At 38.0% G+C, this 24,239-nt stretch overlaps 1 protein-coding gene across 1 annotated transcript in view; it reads left to right on the plus strand.

Annotated features, from left to right (window-relative positions):
- The first annotated feature begins 3,056 nt into the window (after positions 1–3,056).
- ANXA10 (annexin A10) overlaps positions 3,057–24,239 on the plus strand; it is a 46,165-nt gene continuing 24,982 nt past the window's right edge. The window contains exons 1-2 of the mRNA XM_039541499.1: positions 3,057–3,104; positions 17,985–18,069. Of these exons, the coding sequence (XP_039397433.1) occupies positions 3,087–3,104; positions 17,985–18,069 (103 nt within the window). The 5' untranslated portion in view covers positions 3,057–3,086. The remainder of the gene's footprint in view (positions 3,105–17,984; positions 18,070–24,239) is intronic.

The raw sequence follows: 24,239 nt of genomic DNA on the forward strand, positions 1-24,239 counted from the left end.
TGTGGTTCAGTTTTCTTATCTGTAAAATGGGGATTAGAATGCCTAAGTCATTTTTATAAAGCACTTGAGGTACAGCGGATGTAAAGTGCTATACGTGATCAGTTGTATTTATTATAATAAGTACAAAGGAAATATTCTTGAATTAAGTCATCAGGTTTAAAACAAACAAAAGGAAATATTTCTTCACACAATGCACGGTCCATCTGTGGAATTCGTTGGCCAGGGGATGTTGTGAAGGCCAGAACTATAACTTGGTTAAAAAAGGAACTAGATAAGTTCATGGAGGATAGGTCCATCAGTGGCTATTCGGCAAGATGGTCAAGGATGCAACCCCATGCTCTGGCTGCTCTTAAACATCTGACTACCAGAAGCAGGGAGTGGACAACAGGGGATGGATCATTCAATGACTGACCATTCTGTGCATTCCCTCTGAAGGACCTGGCATTGGCCACTGTCGGAAGATGGACAAGTACTGGCTAGATGGACCAGTATGGCTGTTCTTAAGAATCTATCCTGCCCTACTATACTATAGGCCAAGACAATAACAGGGTTCAAAAAAGAACTAGATAAGTTCATGCAGGATAGGTCCATCAATGGCTATTAGCCAGGATGGACAGGGATGGTGTCCCTAGCCTCTGTTTGCCAGAAGCTCGGAATGGGTGACCAGGGATGGATCACTTGTTGATTACATGTTCTGTTCATTCCCTTTGGGGAACCTGGCATTGGCCACTGTTGGAAGACAGGATACTGGGCTAGATGGACCTTTGGTCTGACCCAGTATGTCTTTTCTTATTTACTTATGTACTGAAAGATAACATGCCGTCCCAAACACATTACGTCTTGCATATGTCACAGGCATGCAGAAATATATAGATATTTAGGAGGGTTCTTGTTAGGACCGACATTCACAGCCACTCACATCCTACACATCATTGGATGAACCTTTCCAAGCCAGAGAATTTCCCTAGTGATATACTGGGGACTTGAACACCTGGACCCTCCTCAAGAATTGAAAATAAAAGAATAGTTCCCAAGTCAGTTTATAGGTAACAATAATGACACCAGCTCAGTAGATCCCAAAGTTCTTTACAAATGGAGGTCAGTATCATTTTCCTCATTTTACATACAGCGATATTAAGGTACAGAAAGGTGAAGGGACTTGCCCAAGCTCACTCAGGTCAGTAGAAGAGCAAGGAATAGCATTGGGTCTTCTGAATCCCAATCCAGTGCTCTATCCACTAGGTCATAACACGCCTCCTAAATAAATTAGCAAACCAGCTCTTCCAAAAGTGGATTATAAATAGTATGATTAATATATTTTAAAAAACAGCACAACTAAGACTGTTGGTTAATTACTCAGCTCAAAGTAATATGCAACTCTTTAAGTCTCTTGGCAGGTATTTCGCTAGGATAGTGGTAATCCATAGAATCTTTTCTAGTAATACCATGGGATGTACACTCTGTTTTCTCACCTGTATTTTAAACTCTTAAGTAGACATGAGAGAGAAACTGTTTCAGGAAATGTCATATTTCCTGATGCTGCAAATAACTATTATAATAATATTTATTCGCAAACAGAATAAATAAAGATGGTGGCTGCTGAAAAATGTCATTTTTAAGCATGTAAGTACATACTCAGTCAGACAATGGTCCATTTAGCCCAGTAAATTGTCTTCCAACAGTGGCCAACTCCAAGTGCTTCAGAGGAATGAATAGAACAGGGCAATTATTGTCATCCACTCCCAGCTTTTGGCAGTCAGAGGCTTAGGGACACCCACATAATGGGGTTATATCCCTGACCATCTTGGATATCCAAGATAATTCATGATTTTATAGACCTCTCTCATATCCCCCCTTAGTTCTCTCTTTTCCAAGCTGAAAATCCCAGTCTTTTTTAATCTCTTCTCACATGGAAGCTGTTCAATATCATTAATTTTGTTGCCCTTCTAAGTACCTTTTCCAATTCTAATACATTTTTTTCTTAGATGGGGCAAAAAGAACTGTGCGCTGTATTCAAGATGTGGGCATACAATGGATTTATATTATGGCATTATATTTCTGTCTTATTATCTATACTTTTCCTAACAGTTCCTAACATTGTTAGCTTTTTTGACTGCCACTACACATTTTGCAGATATTTTCAGATAACTATCCACAGTGACTCCAAGATCTCTTTCTTGAGTGGTAACAGCTAATTTAGAGCCCATCATTTCTATGTATAGTTGAGATTATGGTTTTCTAATGTGTATTACTTTGCATTTATCAACACTGAATTTCATCTGCCATTTTGTTGCCCAGTCACCCAGTTTTGAGATCTCTTTGTAACTCTTTTCAGTGTGTTTTGGACTTAACTATCTTCAGTAATTTTGTATCTTCTGCATATTTTGCCACCTCACTGTTTGCCCCTTTTTCCAGATCATTTATCACTGGTGACAATATTGGTGACAATCTCCAGGGTTGTGCAACTTCTTCAATTTTTTCTCCATGTTACAGAGTTGCAGCATCTCACAAACTGATCACTTGTATAAATCAGCAAAGGACCATTGGCTATGCCAATTTAAACCATATGAGGATCTGGCCCAGTGACTGCACAGACACCATGTAGAGTCAGGAGAGCCAGTTGCAAATAGTCAGTATAATATATACTGAGCTAAGTGACTCAGCCATAGGAAAAAATGAACTATATCCAGTTTAATGCTGGAAGTTAATCATTAACACAAGTATATTCTGCAGATTAATACTTCATTCCATGATTGGCTAAATTCTGTTCCTTAAATCAACACATTAGAGCAATAAGGTATTATGCTAATGGTTCTATTTGTTTTACATAATAATCCTGCTTAGTCATATATGAATAATGGTTTAGTATACACAGTGAATCTGTAAAATCTGGGGACATGCAGTGCCAAGAGCTGCTTCTACTTCATTGTTACCTGGGAGTCGAATGAGATTGGTAGAATAGTATTAGTTTGATTGGATGATTCCGGTCAGTCCTCTTCAACGCAATAAGAGTTAGTTACAGCAATTTTAAGTCTTTATTCTGAATCCTACTTTCAGCTCTACTGAACTTGAAGGTTTACGCCAAAATGTATTGTGGAGATTATGTAAGTATAATGATCAGCTCTGCTAAATCTTTCAAAGTTTTCAGTTTGAGTTGTCAACCTTAACAGAACGTTAGGAGCCCAGATAAGTGCACCTCCATTGTAGTCAATCTACTGCCAATTTATGCCAGCTACAGATCTTGCCCAAGGTTTATATGTGGTATCTAAAATGTGGACAACATGGAGAAAGTTTTTTGTACAGTTCACATGCAGTGGCTAAATTAAAATTTTAAATCTAAGACAAAATGTGTCTTTTACCATTTACTTCTGAGGTCGAGATCAAGGTCTAATTTTGTACCATCACTAAACAATAATGATTTATATTGAACTATAGCATTTTGATTAACCCATTTAAAAAAAAGCAGACTTACAAAATAAATACAAGCTGAAAGAAACTTAGTTAGGACTAATTTGATAGTCAAAAAACTTGTCAAGAAGTTTTATTTGCAGAATCAGAGAGAGCAGACTGGTATATTGGTTTAAAAAAAGTTTTGCTTTTCTGGAGTATGTCTCTTTCCTTTGAATGCGTCAACATGAATACATAGAAATTCAGCATGATTTGGTCTAAGAACAATTTAAGATGGAATATAAGATTTTACACTGTATAGGCTTTTAATAGCTATTGTATTCATACAGTGTCACACAGTTCATTAAAAATAAACAAAACTTTTGAATCATCAGATGGAATTAATAAATATTACCATTTGTTATGTTTCATACATATCTATATATTTAAATTTCAGATCTTTTTCTTTAGAAGATGAATGTATATTCTGTGTTATAGTGTAATGTACATATGTTTTTTGTCATTTATAAGCATTTACTTTTGTTGGGGATGTATTAAGTCATATTCAATTTGTTTATATTTTGAAAATGAAAAATATTCAAAAATGAAAAATTGACTCTCCATTAAGTGACTAAACATGGGAAGTGGTGTTGATTAAATGTGCCAGATTAATAAATTGAACCAAGCTGCATGCACTCAATACTTTTTGAGAGCAAAACATGAAACTGCATTATATACACGGCACCTGGGTAATTGTGCCGTTTAAGGAATTTCAGAACCTTTTAATAATTAATGCTAGTGTAATAATGTATTTTTCCAAAATGCTCTGTGTGTGCATCCCCAATTGTTTTACAAATCAATTCAGAAAGCATTCGCAGTTTTTTCTTTAATTATGTATCTGAAGGCAAATTATTCCAGTCTCACTGACAAAGCATTTCTTTCTAGAAAACTATATTGCACTTATTTATTTCTCTAGACAAATAATTATTGAATAGGTTTCCATAATGTGTTTGTCTTTGATCTGCGATTTGGGATCTCGAGTTCATTACTAGACCTACAGCCCCACTAAAGAGCTAAAGGTTCGTTCTTTCTTCTTGCTGAGTTATTAATGTATTTCATTTTACTAGAGTAAGGAGGAAGAATTTGGCAGTCTGACACAACTAGAGGATTAATTTAATCTGCAGAAGTCACCAATTTCAGTTTCTTTTCTTCTGATTAAACAAGTATCTGAGTAATTAGTATCATGTACTGATAGTATTGCCTGGCATTAATATTAGTATATTACATTATCACATAAGGGAATAGTTTCACTTTTTAGATCACTAAAGATTGCTAAATATAATATTACAGTACTAAGATTAAATGATATTGCATCTATTTGATATTATAACTTGTAAACACAGTTGAGTATTATCAAATAGATAGTCTAAAATTCCTCTATATTTTGTCTGTTTGTTCACTGTGTTTAACTGTAACTTACCCTTATTATGTCAAGCAGGGGAATACAGGGAATGCTCAAGAGTGAGGTACTACTCAGTGTAAAAGAGTGTGTCAAAATCTGACGGTATACTTTCCCTAAACAAAATACTGTCAAATTCTCTCGTGGTATAAATCGGCATGTCTGCATTGAAGTGTGCCCATTTACGCTCTCCCGGAGCTGGGGTGGGAAGAGAAGGGGAATAAGTGGATCCTTGATTGGTATATGTCAGTAGAACATTACTTCCCTACCCCTCAGAACAAAAAGAAGAGGAGGTATTGTGACTCTGAGGTGTATCTGAGTCACAGTGCCTCCGGGGGCTAGTTCTGGCATGGTGCAGTTTCACACAATCTTTTACCAAGGGCTAAAGGCACAATCTAGCCCTAACTATTTCCTAGAGATATCCCAATACAATATTAATTTAGAAACACAAGAAAAAGCAAAATCATACTTAGCATTACTTTTAGAATTATTAGTTAATGTTTTAAAATAATCATCATTTTTTGTATATGGCTGGGTGGAAGATTATCTTGATTGGAATACATCAAGGCTTAAGAATGCAAACCAGAAAGTGCTCACAACGGCAATCCTGCCAGACAAAGAAACATTATCTGACTTCATTATTGTGATTGCATACTGGAAATGGCTCCCAAGAGTACACAAACAGAAAAACTACCAGAAATTAGATAGGAAGGCAGCCACTGTCCTTTATAAAATACATATATCAGGAAAAGACAGGAGGATTTTGAGGATGACTGAATTAGCTATGTTGAAAAGTTTCCATTCCATTATTGCATCATATAATTTTCAAATGATGTGAAATATATTTAATAGATTCACATAAATCAAAACTACTCTTAGCAATTTTTATCTAATAATAATATAATATATGAAGATTACCTCTCTCATAGAACTGGAAAGGACCTTAAAACGTCATTGAGTCCTCTCCCATGCCTTCACTAGCAGGACCAGGTACTGATTTTGCCCCAGATCCCTAAATGGCCCCCTCAAAGATTAGGGCTCATAAACCTGGGTTTAGTAGGCCAATGCTCAAACCACTGAGCTATCCCTCCCCTCAGAAGCTGTACCCCAGAGGATCTCTTTGAGGAAGCATAGCTAGTTCATAAGGGACTGCAAGCACATAGCTAGCTTTAAAGCATTAATTTTCTTTTAGAAGGTATTCACAGCTGAAAACATTCAGTCCAAGGAAATCTGACTTAGATTGCTTGTTATCAGCGGTATGACTTACTGAACAAATATTATTAGAAGGTTGTTCATACTTCAGATTACTTTTTCCATCATAAGACTGCATTGTCTGAACTTTACACGCCATAATTTGATAAAAACTGTGAAAGCAGATAGCTACAGCCTGAGCCTTTACTGAGGCTTGTGTTATACTGCTCAAAGCTTTGGTTGATGGAAGAAAATGTTGTAACTTTCTTACTCTTACTTAGACCTGGGAGACCAATGCAAACAAGTTTTGCCTACTTTTTATGAATTCTGCTTCACCTTTCAGTCGCCATCTCTTATTTCTTCATTCCCCTCCCACTTCATCCAAGCAAACGAGTTTTATGTTTTCACAACTGTTTGGGAAGGATCTTTTATTCAAATAGTTACAGGCATTTACGTGCAAGCGAGCACATCCACATATAAAGTGATCAGTCAGGCCACACCTATGACAACTGGCCATGTATTTTTGCACAGGAGGGTATTTGGAGGCAGCAAGAGACTATAAGAGAGTTTTAAAATCATTGGGTCTCTCAGATAAAATAAACAAATACAACATCAGCATGAGGGACAGTGAGAAGCAGCAGGGAGGGAAGGACAGAAGGGTAGGTAAGATGGAAGATGCTCAAACAGCAGAAAGTTCCTTTGCTTGTGGACACTTTGCACGTGTTCCAGTCTTAGAAGATGGAGGGATGTTTCTGGAGTGGGTCCAGCCACTCAGGTGGGTGATAAGAAAACAGAGGGAGAACTCCCACGTAGAATCACCTTGAAGTGGAATTATATAGAGCAAGGGTCAGATCTGCAGCTAGCCATCTACTGACTAGTTACACAAGTTCAATGGTAAATTATTCCCTTACCCAACCCTAAAACACTCCACAAGATGACCCTCATGTTCCTCCTTGACTCAGGAGTAACTGACTCTCTGCTAACTTGGTTCCCTGATACATCTTCTCTCTCACTTGAAAAACCATGATGAATGCTACCTTTTCAAACAGTGTTACAGCAAAACCAATACATAGGTAGACCAAAATGTTGTGACCAATATGTCAAAGTGAAAACAATATATTTAAAATTAGCATACAATGTACTCTTTGTTAAGCCCTTGCAGGTGTGTTTTGCATTTTTCCTTCACTGAACCTTATCTAGTATTTTTAGTCTGTTGGTGTAACCACATTTCCAAAATTGGCATCTAAAGTTATACCCACAAAAATGCACTTAGATGCAGCTGCAGGTACAAAAGCCACATTTGAGTAATTGCACATGCCATGTTCTGGTTATGCATATAAATGTGGAGTTTATGCATGCATGGGTATTTTTGAGGGCAGAGGATTTGAAAATATGACCCATAGTCATGTGTATAGTAGTATAAATGTACTCAGTGCTGTACAGTAGTAAGACAGAGCATACATAAATCAGGAAGTGTCCACTACATCTTGAATGTGAGATTTTAGACGTTTCATGAAGACAATGGCTGGAGCTTGAAGTATATTTAGTAAAGAAGATATTGCCAGCATATAGGGATGTGTGGAAGAGGATTCAGGAGCTGGCAAAGAAGCTGAGGCAAGAGGGCAGATCATCAGTTGATGTAAATCATGGTAGCTCCATTGATACCAGCTGAGGTTCAGGCCCACGTTTTCTGAATGCTCTCTATAGAACGCTATTTCCTAAAGGCCAAATTTTGATGTGTTTTTATTTGAATGGATATAGGTCAGGTTCCAGATGATAATAAAAAGGTTCACAGTCCTGAATTCAGTTTCTTTATATACTAGAGTCCCCTTGGGAAATTGAAAGTACATTTAGATATTGGAGAAATCTAAAACTGCTTATTTATCTTGGGTTCCTCCCCAGAATAGTATCAATAAAAGCTATTTACGGGAGGAACCTACTTAATGTGATTGATTTATAATCAGTGAAGATAAATCGTCCTTCTATAGCTCTCATGTGTAAACTATAGTTAAAAGCCCATTTAATGTCCATATATAAGAACTGTCTGATACCTATGCAAGAATCACAATTTATCATGACTGAGTCTAAACTCAGTCTGCCTGGATTTTATACCTTTGTTAATCTACCAAAATGAAAAGGCATAAATGAATTACTCAGCACAATATTCATAGTATCATAACTCTGGACAACATAGAAAGTGAATTACTTCAGTGCAACATCTCTAATAATCAAAATGCATATATAGGGCATTAGCAACTCAGGGCAGAGCAGCACAAATGTCAAGTTTGGGCCTGGTTCTGCAAGGTTTCTAGCACTTCAGCTACCCATCTCACAGAATTTGCCGAGCACCTTGCAGAACTGGACTCCTAGTGCATACTATATTTCCCTTTCAACTTAGTCCTACCAACTTAGTCCTACCACTGAAGTCAACAGGAGTTTGGCTTGCTTATTTGTTTCTCTACGTTGAATTTATTACTGGAGAGATCTCTGTCACTTCCTCTGTCTGAAGAAGACTTTATACCAACCTCTCCTTTCCTTCCTCAGCAGAGCTTCAAATGATCAATTCTGAAATCACTGCCTGACATTTTTGCTCCCTTAAGGCCTCATCCAAAGCCCAATGACATCAACAGAAAGGCATCCACTGACTTTAACCATAGGCTTTGGTTCAGGCCCTAATGCCAGAAAAGGTAAATGATTCAAGTGTTTCTGTTCTTTTTAACATTCAGACAGGAATCCTGTCATTTGAAAAACATTTTGTTTTGCTCATGGTGCTGGGTTGGATAATGGTCTATTTAGGGAAATTAAATGAAGTGAAAACACCCCTAAAATTTACTTTAAATTACAAAAACTTTGTAAAAATACATTGGCATCATCTTTGTTGCAGAAAACTGCAATACCATTTTTACTGCAGTAGAGTTAATATCACCATGAAATGTAATTTCTGCACACAGCAAATGGCAATATGTGCATTGTAAGTGTGAAATTCAGCCTCACAAGGTTGCCATGAGCATGAAGATCACTTAGATCTTTGTAGTTTAGTCTCTTGTTCTGCCGTTTCTCTGATTTTAGCAGTTTCATATTTCAGCACCACTATCAATTATTTCCCATGTATACTGCTGCCTAATCATTTTTATATGTGGAAAGCAGCAAAAGCATAGTCAATTTAGTGAGGTCAGATAATATTGCATTTTACACTGGGGATAAAATACTGTGGCTGTACTATTGGCCTGCTGTCAATAATTAAAGTCTGACTTTTCCACTGAGGAAAACTTCAAATTTGTGAGACTAAAAGTAGTCTATAGGGTCATGAAGAGTCACTAAGGGTCTAATCTAACTTCTACTGAGGGGAATGGGAATATGCCTATTGACTTAAATGAAAACTGGATTGGGCCCTAAAATAGGCAGACCTTAATGCCTACAAGATTATTCAAGTATTTTAATAGACACCTCCCTATTCTGAATGCCACAAATATCAACACAAAGCCAATTTTAGCAATCTAAAACTGAACTCATATTACTGTAATTACAGGGAAAGTTTGGGTTTAAATAAACCTATTCTTCTGTAGATCAAAGAAATTTAGTCAGTCTGGAGATCAAAGGTTTGGGTTTAGCTTTTTAAGGTTTAAGTATAAGAGTACTGAATTACAATAAAGGAACAACAACTTTAATTATCAAACTTTCCCAAGCTTATTTTAAACCATTTCTTTCTCTAAGGTAAGGGCAAAATGTTATTTGTGCAACTCTGGCCTAGTTTTTTTCTTAATCCACTGTTTTGACTATTGCTACTCTCTTTCCTGGCTCTTTTTAAGATTCTTTTTCTGTAGCAGCAAAAACAAGGAGTCCTTGTGGCACCTTAGAGACTAACAAATATATTTGGGTATAAGCTTTCATGGGTTATAACCCACTTCATCAGATGAACAGAGTGAAAAATACAGTAAGCAGGTATAAATATACAGCACGTGAAAAGATGGGAGCTGCCTTACTGGGGGTTGGGGGGGCCTCAATGCTAACGGGGCCAATTCAATCAGGGTGGATGTGGCCCATTCCCAACAGTTGACAAGAAGGTGTGAATATCAACAGAGGGAAAATTACTTTTTGTAGTGACCCAGCCACTCCCAGTCTCTATTCAGGCCTAATTTGATGGTGTCAAGTCTGCAGTTGGTGTCAATATTGCTTAAGGTAAATTATCGTATACCACTGTTTCTTTAGGGCTAGTAGTTCTCCTAGTAGCCATATTAGTTAATTCTTTACCTTTCTTCTATTTAGGGTGGCTTTAATTAGCAACAGAGTGTTTTCTCTTACTTTTCTTAGCTGATCATCCACAGCTAATGACCTGTCTCAAGGCATTTGTCACTACCTGTTTCCTATTTTGGAAAGGAAACTGTAGTAACTCTGTAGGTTCTTATTCTCTGTTATTTATGATGTGCTCTGTGGTCCTGAAAAATATTTTACACTAATCTTCAGAAACAGTTATTGTAATGTGATTGGTACATCAAATTCCAACAGCTCAAAGACAACAGTGTTATGACTTGTCTAATAATTCATTCTGATTGATGGGGAGTTGTTACTTGAATTATTCAGAACGCTGTTGGATAGTTCATTCACTGGAGGGTGTTTAAAGGCTTATTTCACCTATAGACTGGGAGATATTTCTTTCTGAGAGATTTCACTGTTATGGTCAGGATTTTCTAAGGATGTGTTAGACAAAGTGTATTTTGAAAATTAAAGTAAAAGTAGGGAAATGACAAGGGGGAAAGAATAAGCACTCCTGCCGGGGCCATTCTAAAGCCCAAGCAGATGGAGGAGCAGTCATGAGGTGTGCAGCATGGTGTTTTTTTCCCTTCTGCTTTTCCTAAACAAAATAGATCAAAAAAGAGCCATATGATGTACAGACAAAACACAGGCAGCCATGGACTAAAAACTGAGTATGCTAGTTTCAGGCATAGCAGAACTCAGTCAGCCTGCACAAAGGAAAGCAGTAATATTTGTAACTGCATTTTGGTGTTCAAACAGCTCTCAAAACCTGCCTCAAAATAAAGCTGATTATTCTGCTTCATTTGTCTTGGTTAGAGGATTACAAACTGGCCCTCCTCTCTGGGCTGACACCAGTCTCTTGTAATTGGATCCTACTATTCAGTACCAGCCAGGGCTTCTAAGCCTTGTGTGTCTAGATAGTGACTGATCACTGTTTCTTTCTCTGGGTCTTGCAGGTGCATCCCTGCAATCTGACACTCTCCTTGGTTAGTGAAACTCTGCAGTCCAACTATCTAGACCCCAGAACCAATGCTCAACCCTCCCCAGCCTCCTCCCTGCCATTTTCCTTGTTACATTCTTCATGGACAAAATGGCTGTAAAGCAAGGAACAAAAGCTTAATAAAAGAATTTAAGCCACAATTATTTCCTCTTTAAAGAAAAGCAAACAAGAGTTACAGATCTATGGAAAAATAACAAAGAGCCCTGAACAAGACTTTCTCAGTCAGATCTCATGCTGCCTATAAATCCTGAGTTCTGGCTAGTATTCTTAAGCTAGATAGAGTCTCCCCTGCTTTCATTCTTCCTAGAAAGGTTTGCTTATAAATAGCAACAGAATAGCTTCTTATTTAGTAAAGCAGCCTCCTTAAATAATGACTCTCATATTTAGTCAGGGGGCAGCTTTCCCAATCATGTGCTTAGTGTCAGGAACTATGGACATAAGTATCAGAGGGGTAGCCATGTTAGTATGGATCTCTAAAAGCAGCAAAGAATCCTGTGGCACCTTATAGACTAACAGACGGACATACACTTCTTCAGCTGAGCTTGGGGCTAACTAGCACATCCCTCAGGCTGGTTAATGAGCCCAGCTGGGCTGCAGCAGATTTACCTGATTGGGCAACCCTCCCACTTGGCTGCAAGGCATCAACATATCTGCATTTAAGCTCAGCAAGGGCAACAGATTACTAACTATTCGCTATTTGAGCCTACAACTTCATTCTCTTCTATGCCTTCCTTGTTTCTAGCCTTATTCTATACCTACTCCTACCTTGTGTTTGTCCTGTTCCTATCTACCTCAGCCCTGCTTCCTTGCCTGGTTCTTGACTTTGATTCTGACTTCTAGTTCCTGTTCCCAGCTCTGATCACTAGGTAAAACTGTTATGCTTATATAAAGTACCTGACATTTTTATAAGGGAGAAGGCAACATGCTGCATTTATTGAGAATACAGTAATTAGCATACACACCATGCACACAGTTTTGCCAGTTGATGTTTATAGTTACCAGTTTGGATTAATTTAGTGGCCAGCCACATTGATTGCAGAGGGGAGCCAGGCTTTGTTGGTCACAATCTGATGCTTTTGGAGTTGTGGCAAGACAAACCTGTGAATCAGAGTGTAGGGGAATAGCAAAGAAAGAGTTGACTACGTTGATTACTGAAAAATAGTTTGATGTGGCATGGACCTTTTGTATAACCTGTGTTATGTCTGCCACAATAGGAGCCATAGGTATTGTACCTTTGTTAATCCTTTTATAGTCAATTGTTAGGTACCAGGACTGGCTGTCTGCCAGTACAGACACTGGCTGTCTGTCAGATGTGTTTCTACCAATGCCCCAGAGGGTCATTCCCTTCTGCTATTTAAAAAGAGGTGGCTGGCATGATAAACTATGACTTTTAATCCAAATATAAAATCCTATCCCTACAAAACCACCCATATCCTAGTCCCTGACATTTAGACCAGGAAACTCCATCCCTATTCTCCCAGAAAGGTTTCTGTGTAGAGAGTCCAGTCAAAGGCCCTGTTAGTAGAAACCCCCTTGGTCTAGTAGGGAATAATTATTCAACATTGATGGCTCTCTCATTGATAGTCCTCTCCAAGGTGTCCCACTGCCTAATGTGAGCACACAATGTCTAGAATAGATTGCCCTTGTCAAGATTAGTCTGGTTTTCCAAAGATGATTACAATGCAAACTGAGGGTTACAATCACACAATTGCATTCTTATAACACAATGGTTTTAACTTAACTCAGCCATACCCCCAATCTGTCTCTCAAATGACTGCAACAGATTGTGGCTGGCCTCTGCATCAGTGTGTAAGGAAGATAAAGTACACAAAGGGTTAGGGTGTGTCCTCTACTTCTCTTCTGGGTGGCTTGCTCCCCTGGCATTAGTTGGGAGCAGTCTCTGTACTTTCCCCAAGAACAAGAGCTGCAATTGTGCCGCGAGGAGGGCAGTCCGGCTGGTGTCTCTTCTCTGCTCGGTGTCCCCTCCAGGCTCCCTCCCCCCCCCCCCCTGACCTCCTCCCTCTGTTTTTTATTTGTTAGTTGTCCCCGCCCCGTTCCCGTGGGGTGGTGGGATCTCCCCCTCCTGGGGGGATCCGTTAGCATGGGGCGGGCTTCCGCCCGCCCCCTCTCCCGGATAACCCAATAGTACAAGCAGAAGTGAAAGCTCCTTCCGCAATCTTTCTTCTTTCCCCACCAAATGCACCTGCACAAGGGCCAGGCATTACCTAGCACTAACATATAGTGACTCATGGAGATCTGAATTCATTTCCAAATACTTTCTCCCCCCGCCCCCAAGTTTCTCGCCATGCACCATCATGTCTCCACAAGATGGTGCAGTATGAAGATGCCACAGAATACAGAGGATCAGATCCTCAGCTAGTATGAATCAGCATAGCTCCATTGATTTCCAAGACAGGATTTACTTCAAAGTTATTCACTTACACCAGTTGAGGGTCAGGTTCTTTGAAATTACCATTGGCCACCACAATGTGGTTGTCCTCCCTCTCCTTTGACTAACTTTCAGTGAATATTATAAAGCTCTTTGAAATCCCTTGGTCCTGTATAAAAGGTTTGTAATTGTAACATACAGAAGACAATGAGGAATCATTATATAGTCACCACACTGGAGTCAGGCCTGAACTTGTCCAAAGTTCAGATACAGCATTTGGCTCAGACCTATATCTGCATTTTATGAAGATTTGGGGAAAAAACAGATGCAATGAAGTTTTGTACATGCGGGAGCCCCAAAGACTTTCAAAGCCCCAATGATCTAACTTACAAAAAGTGCTTCAGGATGGCTTTCAGAAAATAAAGTGGTCCTGGCAGAAAATTGACATTCAAAGCTTCAAATTATAAGGACTGGGGATCCACGTCTCACAAATAAGAAGGGCATTTTCTTAAAGAAGCACAGTTCTTTTTTTTCTTTGTATTTATTTTCATAATACTAGCTCTGAATTAAAAGCCAGCCACTGAGTTGTTAGTATTTCAGGGCCTTAATGGAGGCCTTAATATTATATGAAGCAACACAAACTTCAGGTCAGTGACTTTTTGTATCTTGGTGGAATTCTGGGTCTGCTGAGAAATCAGTCAAAGTTAAATGAGAGCTACAATGACCAGCTAATTAGGAAGTGGACTCTGACACAAACATTTGTATGAGATAGAAGCCAAGATCAAAGCTAAGTACTGGGTGAGGTAATTTAATATTTTGGAACGAGCTGTTTGCTCAAATTTTGTTCTAGGATTTTTATTAAAAATGTTTTTCTTGTACTATGTTTTCTAGAAGGAGTTGCCTTGAAGTTACATATGTAATTCTTTCCATTTAAAATCATTGTTCCTTTGATTTGATGGTAATGTAGTTTGGCTGTTTATTGACTTGGATTTTCCTTACTAACATTGGGCCTGGTATACTGAGCTGAGCAGTACCTCTTAAGAGGACAATTGAGGCAATTTAGCATATGCAAGGATTAGGCCTGTTGTCAAAGATCCATAATTTATATTGTCTGGTGCTTTTCTGGACAAGAGTACATATGCTTTATGCACTCCCCATCTCTGTGCTCATGATCACCCCTAAGCCATATGCTAGTAATTGTTTCTTTTCTACAGAAGGGACTTAAACCCATTTTGCTTTGGGAGTTTCAAGAACATGTACTTGTGAGCACAAATTATTGATGCTCACTACATCTCAGTTCTGACTGACAGGTTATATCTTTTGAAAAAAGTTCTTTGTAAAAAATTAATAGTCTCCCGAATGGTGGAAACCCATTAGTAGAAACATTTAAAAGTAGACTGGACACAGTGAGAAAATAGATTGTAAGGTACAATTTCTTAATGAAGAGAAGGATGGTCTAGGTCAGTGATAGGCAACCTATGGCACGCGTGCCGAAGGCGGCACGCAAGCTGATTTTCAGTGGCACTCACACTGCCCAGGTCCTGGCCACCGGTCCGGGAGGGCTCTGCATTTTAATTTAATTTTAAATGAAGCTTCTTAAACATTTTTAAAACCTTATTTACTTTACATACAACAATAGTTTAGTTATATATTATAGACTTATAGAAAGAGACCTTCTAAAAATGTTAAAATGTATTACTGGCACGCGAAACCTTAAATTAGAGTGAATAAATGAAGACTCAGCACACCACATCCGAAAGGTTGCCGACCCCTGGTCTAGGTGTCCAGTAGGTCTTATCCCTCTCTAATCACTATGACCCATGTCCTCATGTCTGCCACAGCTTTTGTTGGCTCACTTGGAGCTCTGGGGCAGACATAGCAAGTAGAGATGGATAAGACCTTCTGGACATCTAGACCAGCCTTCTGTCCACTAAGAAATTGTTCCCTACAATCTAATTCCTCACTGTGTTCAGTCTACTTTTAAATATCTACTAATGGGTTTCCACCATTTGGGAGACTATTGATTGGCCTAAAAAGGTGTTTGTTGGGAATCTTTCCTTTTTCTTAATTTAATTCCATTACTACTAGCTATCATATTTTGCATCATGCCAAACAATTCCTTCCTATTTAATCACACCTTTCACATTTTTGCTGACAATTGTTTCACTTTGTATAGCTTGGCTAAACAGTGAATATTTTTAAGCCCCAGTCCGGCAGCTGGATTCACATGAACTATTGTGCCCATATGGAGCACTACGATGGTCAATGCAGTTCCATACAGGTACATAAATTAGTCATGAAAATCCAGTGAGAGCACCACTAGCTTAGTTATTTTAATCTTTCCTCATAAATCATGCCCTCTAACCCTTCCATGTTTGTTGCTATTCTTCTAATTCCTCCACTATTGACTTCACGTCTGAGATGATTTTTTTTTTTAAATAATGGAGATATACCTACCTCCTAGAACTAGAAGGGACCCTGAAGGGTCATTGAGCCCAGGCCCCTGTCTTCACTAGCAGGACTAACTACTGATTTTGCCCCAGATTCCCTAAGTGGCCCTCTCAAGGACTGAGCTCATAACCCTAGGTTTAGCAGGCTAATGCTCAAACCACTGAGCTATCCCTCCCTGGCCTGTGAGAGTTCATTGATATTAGTCATATGACCTCTGTATGGCATATAAAATGGTTGTTTCTATTTCCCCCAGAAGAGTTGAGATTCAGAGATGGGTGTGTGTAGTGAAAGAACATCAATACCATCATCTGTGACAGACTTTCACCTCTGAATAACAACCTTTCTTCAAGGGTAAATAGAAACAACCATTTTATATGCCAGGTCCAGTATATTCACTGTAACTGAATCTCTGCAGGATAACCTCTTTTCCCTTAGAGGCTGGAGAATTAGGCAGAGAAAAATAACTTCAGCGTAAAGTAGGAGTAGCAGTTTCACTAGATTTTGTAATTTATTTTCTATCACATCTGCCTATAATATAAATTATGTCTATATAACAATACATCAAAGAATCTCTGCAAATTTTTCTCTGTACTGGACACTATGGAAATACCTAGACAAATTAGATTTAGATTGTTTCCATTGATCTTTCACATTCATCTTGAGATATCCATAAGCCACATCAGTCTAATGAAAACATCTTCTCCACCAATCTTAAAAACAAATTCCATGTGCATGCCATAGGTTACTGATCTATTGTGAGTGCTAAATTTAAAAGACCTGTTGAATCTAACAGACTGGAATTAATTACAATTTCCACTTCTGAAATTATTTTTTCCAGTGTGTCCATACTTTTGGTGGCTTATTTAAGCAATAAGACATCTGCTTGATCTTAAGAAATTTAAACTAAAATGGCTTTCTTGTGCTAAGTTTGAATGTAAGATGCTGTTTAGTTGCCAACTATTTCTGAAACAGTGAACCATGTATGTCAAATTTGCTCCAAATGTTCTACCATTTTAAAGCTGGACAGAGAGCATTGTAACTGAATGCAAGTCGTGTTTTTACTTTCTCCTACTGCCAAAGGCAGTTTTAAAGCCCTGGAACTCTGTACTAAACAAAGGAATATCTTTATTTGAATTCTGCTTAGGCCATCCTATTTTTTTTTATAATCCTCACAACTATATTTGAATGGTGCTGTTTTGTTTAATTTTTCCTCAACTTGAATTTTTTTGAAAGTGGCTAACTTAAAGCATTCCTTTGTGATTCAGCATCCTTCAAATAATATTCTAACTTTTTCTTTTTAATTGCTAAAAATGTTTCCCCTCATGTTTTTCAGGTGGGCCTGAGACTAACATCAAACATATCTGAATATCCTTTGTCCCCTTTTTCTCTTTATACACCTGCCTCTTGTGTACTTAAAGTAAACAAATATCTTTCTCTAATCTCAGGTGTTATAGTAACTGTAGGAACTATTTGCCACAATAGGTACCCAATTTTCAATGGAAATGTGATCATCAAGTTGACTGTACCCCTTTAATGAGGTTGGAACGCAAGGATTAACATAATATTATTTACTGGTCATTTGTGAAATATTGCTTTGTAGCCTCATAGAAACTAAAGTATGTGTTTTGAGTGTCAATGGGTTCGAAAAAAAACAGGTTTCATGCCTGATCTTGCAACCTTTACTCATTACAGACATAGGTTCCAGAGGGCTTCAGTGCTTTACTCATTAAAGGAAGGACTATTCATATGAACAAGGGTTCCAAAATCTGGTGGTTCATTCATAATTCTGCTGATGACATCTTGCATATAATTAATGATCAGTTACAAATAACACTCTCTCTTTTCCCCCTTAGCAGATACAAGGAACAATCTTCCCAGCTCCAAATTTCAACCCAGTTATGGATGCCCAGATGCTGGGGGGAGCCCTACAGGGAATAGGTGTGTATCCTGACTGACAATTCCAAGCCATCTCTTCTTTCAGCCCATCCTTGGAAACACCTTTAGAAAAAGAACAATCATAGAAACAGGCATCAAGCATGGAAAGAGATAATCAATGATTTATTTAATTGATTTTTAACTAAAAATCATAAATCACTGACATTAAAAGAAACTCTGCAATTGCAGTGGAACGAATTAGAGTATGTTCAGGGTAGACACAAGCCTACAACAACTTAATCAAAGCTTTTGGGGGTTTTGTACTAAGCTTCCTTTTCCTAAAGGTTATCTTTTATTTCACCTGCACTCTTGAGACAAAAGAAAAGTCTCTTAATTATGACATCTAAAATTAGCTATTCTCAAAGGATACTGGCTTTTAAAATACCAGTCATGTCTGGAAAAAAAAATGAGACAAGATTACATTATTGATTCCTCTTGAGGAATAGCTAATCTATGGACTGAAAGCAAAAACCAGACAAAATTGCAGTTCACCAAAGCATTTTTTCTCTTCAAGTTTTTGTTTTCCTCTTTGGGTATTGTTGATATTGCTGGGGGGTCAGTATATTTAATCTTTGAATGAGACATTTTCCTCATCAGGATAGCTGTCTGCGTGGAAAGCTTTCAAATTCACCCTGCTAGGCTTTTTATGAGTATTAAAACTAGGGCTGCAAAACAATTAAAAAACTAATCACAATTAATTGTGAGGTTAAAAAAAATCAGGATTAATTGCAGTTTTAATTGTACTGTTGAATAATATATCATTTATTTAAATATTTTGGATGTTTTCTATGTTTTCAAATATATTGATTTCAACTACAACACAGAATACAAAGTGTACAGTGCTTACTTTATATTTTTTATTACAAATATTTGTACTGTAAAGAGAAAGAAATTTTATTTTTCAGTTCATCTCATAAAATTGCTGTAATGCAATTTCTTTATTGTGAAAGTGCAATTTATAAATATAGAATTTTATTTTTTACATAACGGCATGCAAAAATAAAACAATGTAAAACTGTAGAGCCTAAAAGTCCACTCCGTCCTACTTCTTGTTCAGCCAATCGCTAAGACAAAGAAGTTTGTTTACATTTATGGGAGATAATGCTGCCCACTTCTTAATTACAACATCACCTGAAAGTGAGAACAGGTGTTCGCTTGGCACTGTTGTAGTGGGCATTGCAAGGTATTTACATGCTAGATATTCTAAACATTAGTATGCCACCTTGATGCTTCAACCACCATTTCAGAGGACATACTTCTATGCTGATGATGGGTTCTGCTCAATAATGATCCTAAGCAGTGCAGACTGACGCACGTTCATTTTCATCATCTGTGTCAGATGCCACCAACAGAAGGTTGATTTTCTTTTTTGGTGGCTTGGGTTCTGTAGTTTCTGCATCAGAGTGTTGCTCTTTTAAGACTTCTGACTATATCTTCCACACCTTGTCCCTCTCATATTTTGGAATGCACTTCAGGTTCTTAAACGTGGGGTCAAGTGCTGTAGCTATCTTTAGAAATCTCACATTGGTACCTTTGCGTTTTGTCAGGTCTGTAGTGAAAATGTTCTTAAATCGAACAACATGTGCTAGGTCATCATCCAAGACTGCCGTAATACAATATATATGCAGAATGCAGGTAAAATCACAGAGCAGGAAACATACAATTCTCCCCAAGGAGTTCAGTCACAAATTTAATTAATGTATTATTTTTTTAATGAGCATCATCAACATGTAAGCATGCCTTCTGTAATGGTGGCTGAAGCATGAGAGGTATATAAATGTTTAGCATATCTGGCACTTAAATACCTTGCAATGCCCACTACAACAGTGCCATGCAAATGCCTGTTCTCACTTTCAGGTGACATTGTAAATAAGAAGTGGGCAGCATTATCGCCCGTAAATGTATACAAACTTGCTTGTCTTAGCAATTGGCTGAACAAGAAGTAGGACTGAGTGGACTTGTAGGCTCTAAAGTTTTACATTGGTTTGTTTTTGAGTGCCATTATGTAAAAAAAAAATCTACATTTGTAAGTTACATTTTCACAATAGAGATTGCATTACAGTACTTGTCTGAGGTGAACTGAAAAATGCCATTTCTTTATCTTTTTTACAGTGCAAATATTTTTAATGAAAATAAAACTATAAAGTGAGCACTGTGCACTTTGTATTCTATTGTAATTGAAATCAATATATTTGAAAGTGTAGAAAAACCTCCAAAAATATGTATAATACATTTAAACTGGCATTCTATCATTGTTTAATAGTGTGATTAAATCTTATGGAGATAAACAATTGCTGTGTTGAGCACTACCTTCAAGGACGGACAAATCACTTTCCATTATAAACAAACCTCCTGAAGTAACTGTTCTCTGAAAAGTAAAAACAACATACTGGATTTTAAACTGCATACTTTTTGAGTCGGAGGCTACATCATTGAAAGGAATGGGAGCTTTGCTATTGACTTCAGTGTGCACAGGATCAGACCCCAGATGAGAAATAAAATGGCATCCATCTCATTCATGAGAGCCAACAGCCTGCCATGTGGTGAGGAAATGGTGCTCAGCTGATTAAACAAGACTTAATCTAATGTTTTATCCATTGTAAATCTACTGTATTATAGACTGAGGACATTCTATTCAGAATTTGTGGTTATACTGTAGAATGTTTTATTACCATGATCAGCACTTGGTAACATAATACAGGCCATAGTTCTTGCAGCTAATATCAAATTTGTCTAAACAGAACCTGAGTTAAAACTCATACAATAAAATCTGCATAGTCCCAAAAAATCAAGAATTCATTCAGCATAATGCTAAAGAACCTTAAAGACTATCCTCCAGCACCATGCTACCCATCACTAAAGTTTCCATTAAAAAACTTCTGTGGGTTATCTGCAACTTACACTTAAACACTTTGGTTTTTGACATTTGAGAAGCTAGTTATTAATCAACCATTTTTCCAAGTCAGATGCAATATGACAATTAAAAGCATTTCATTAATGGACTTGCTGATATAGAGAATCATCATATCAGTTGCATAAAGTAGTATTTATAAAAGGGTTATATAAAGCTGGTAATTGATTAAAGAGAATACTGAATGATAATATTACTAATATGGATTTAATGTTACTAATGAGAAACTACATCTGGCAAACTAATCTCATTTGCCCATTTTTAATGCTCTGAAATGTTATTGAAGAAACAACCACTAATTCATGTAAGTGCACCGAAGATGATCAGCAATCCGAACATATGTAACAAAAGTAAGGTACATTGTAGCGGATACTCATATTTCATCCCTCACAGATTCAGTGAAAGTGTTAAAAATAGATGGAAATAAAAACTTACCTGACATCTAGCTACCTTTATGCATTTGTGTTTCTAATTGAATGGTAAAATCTCCTGGAAATAGTCTGCAAATAGCATACACAGATATTGAGTTTTCAATTACATTTTTCATCAGATTCCATTTTCAACTAAAGATATCCTGAAATATTTTAAGTTTTCATTTAAGTTAGTCATGGTTTTTGTTGAGCTACAGGCTCAATGAATTTTTTTCATGAATTTCAAGAAATGAAAAATTTAAGGTATTTTTTTTGTTTGTTTTTAAGTAAAATCTTTTGGTGAAAAAATCATGTAATTTTTAAATCAGCTCTTTGTAAAGCTACAACTGTTCCTTCCAGTCCCCCACTGACTCATTTCTAGTGTGATGCCCACAGAACCTGTCAACTGACCATACCTAAGTCAAAGTCCACTGGGAGACTCACAATTGAAAATAACGTTATGATTGTAATGGTTCCCAATTTCAGAACCACTGCAACAAAAATCAGATTATCTGCTGTGGAGAAAAATGTTTCTCCTGATTTGCATTGTAGACTTGGTCTTAGAATTTTAATTGCATCGATTTATGGAATGTGATATGTTTTCAATGCTGACAATGCTTGGTCAAGCATCACAACTTTAAACTGAGCACTGAAATGAGTCTGACACAGCAATGAAAGAGAAGCCTTGAAAAATGAGTAGAAAACCCATTTGAAAAGCTTATGAATACAGTAGTGGTACACTTCTGTGTATAGACCAGATTCTCTGCTGCACCCAGAATCTGCTAGGCATAGCAGAAAAGAGTCATTTGCAACTCCCTGATCATGAGGCTGGTGCTACACTGGTCCCAGTCCCAGAATTCTTCTGAGCCAACTTAAGGCCCTATTAAGAAAAACACCTATTAGGTGTTTAATTTCAGACGTTTTGTCCTATTAATTTCACTAGGACTACTCATATGCCTAATGGTTCCTCACCAGCTGAGGACTCCCCACACGTGGAAAATCCAATTTATGGGGCCGGGATGTACCAGGAATAATTCCAGGGCAGTCAATGGAATTATGAAAGAGAAAAATGGAAGAATTGGGGGCATAGGTAGCTTTTGCCCCATGTTTCTTGGTTTCTCCTCAGTAACTTTGAACAATGTTTTTATTGATATGTAATCAGTATGACTACTAAAATTCAAAAGAAGGTAAAAAATAATTCACAATTAATTCACTTATTTTGCCTTTATCTCCTAAAAGACAACTCCTGATGATTTGATATGACCTAGCTTTTTAATGACAGTCCCAGGACAAAATCGTGTCAGGAGTAGAATTCCAAGGAGGGTGGTAGTCAGGGGAGGCTCCAGGCCCCAGCATGCCAAGCGCGTGCTTGGGGCGGCATGCCACGGGGGGGCGCTCTGCCGGTCGCCGGGAGGGCGGCAGGCAGGCTGCCTTCGGCGGCATGCCTACAGAGGGTCCGCTAGTCCCGTGGCTCTGATGGACCTCCCGCAGGCGTGCCTGCGGAGGGTCCACCGGTCCCGCGGCTCCACCGAAGCCGTGGGACCAGCGGACCCTCCGCAGGCACCACTGAGGGAGGTCCACCGGAGCCGCGGGACCAGCGACTGGCAGAACGCTCCCCGCGGCATGCCGCTGTGCTTGGGGCGGCGAAATGTCTAGAGCCACCCCTGGTGGTAGTGACTTGCACAAAGCTGAGGTTTTAATACTCTTATATTGATGGGCCAGCTATCCTTATCTTTATATAAAAAAGCAGCAACACCCTGGAAAGAATAATTAAAATAAAAATACAAGTTATGTAAAGGTCTTTACAAGCTAAACTGCACTTTTAAATTACCTTTTTAAATTACCTGTTCTTGAAGAACAGACAACTGCTTAATAAACTCTTTGCATGACCAACAAGTTACAAATGGTACCCACAGAATGTGGTCCTATCATCTTTGTCAGATGTGTGTGTAACAGACATGGCAATATCTAGGTCAAACCTTAAGTCAAAGTATCTTAGGCCATTGTATTAAAAATGCAAATATGTATGTATTATTGTGGGATGGCATGTAACTTTTTAAAGGGGAGACAGGACTAATATAAATACTATGAAGTGTTATGTGCTTCAAAGGACTCTTAAAACAATAGACCAGACAAGGCTGAACTTTTGGTGAGTGGGGTTCCTAGGAAATACTTTGGAAGAGCGCAATGCAAATTATTCACCTTAGGGGCTTTTTTTTTTTTAACTGTGCCTTAAAGATAAGCCTATTGTCTGGTGGATTACCTATTCATGGTCTCTTCAAAGGCCCAAATTAGTTAAAGGAGGGAATCACTAACTCATGGGGGAGCTAGTTTTAAGTGAAAGCTGCTCACCACAGGAAAACCCTGTCTGGAGAGTTTGAAGAATTAATTAGAGGGGGGTGATCTCTGATAGGCTTATTGGTATTCATATAAATTCTCAGTTTTAATGTTTTCTCTGTAATGCTTTCACCTTAAGAATAAAAGAGCTTGCTTAGAAAAAAAAATGGAGGTAACTTCTAACTACTGGCAATTACAGTGTTATTAGTCTTTGAAAAGCAAATAGAGTGAAGATGCTGGCCATTTAGGCAGCCTGGCTTACTCGGGGATGGTACAGTAGAGGCAGGGAAGAGTTCAGCCCAGAAATACTCCAGTCAGAAGGGAGATGTGCACGTATCTGTCCAAGAGAGATGACAGCAGGGGAACTGAGAGTGGATGTCCTTACTGGTCCATGGAGGGGGAAGATAGGTGCAGTTACCCTGAACTGTGACATGTACTGTACCTACTATATGTTAGGGATGCAGCAGATCAGATTGCTTTTCATTTATTTTTATTTAATATTTGTACTGTGGTAG

Source organism: Mauremys reevesii, linkage group 5 (genome assembly GCF_016161935.1).
Source record: "Mauremys reevesii isolate NIE-2019 linkage group 5, ASM1616193v1, whole genome shotgun sequence".
Classification (NCBI taxonomy): domain Eukaryota; kingdom Metazoa; phylum Chordata; order Testudines; family Geoemydidae; genus Mauremys; species Mauremys reevesii.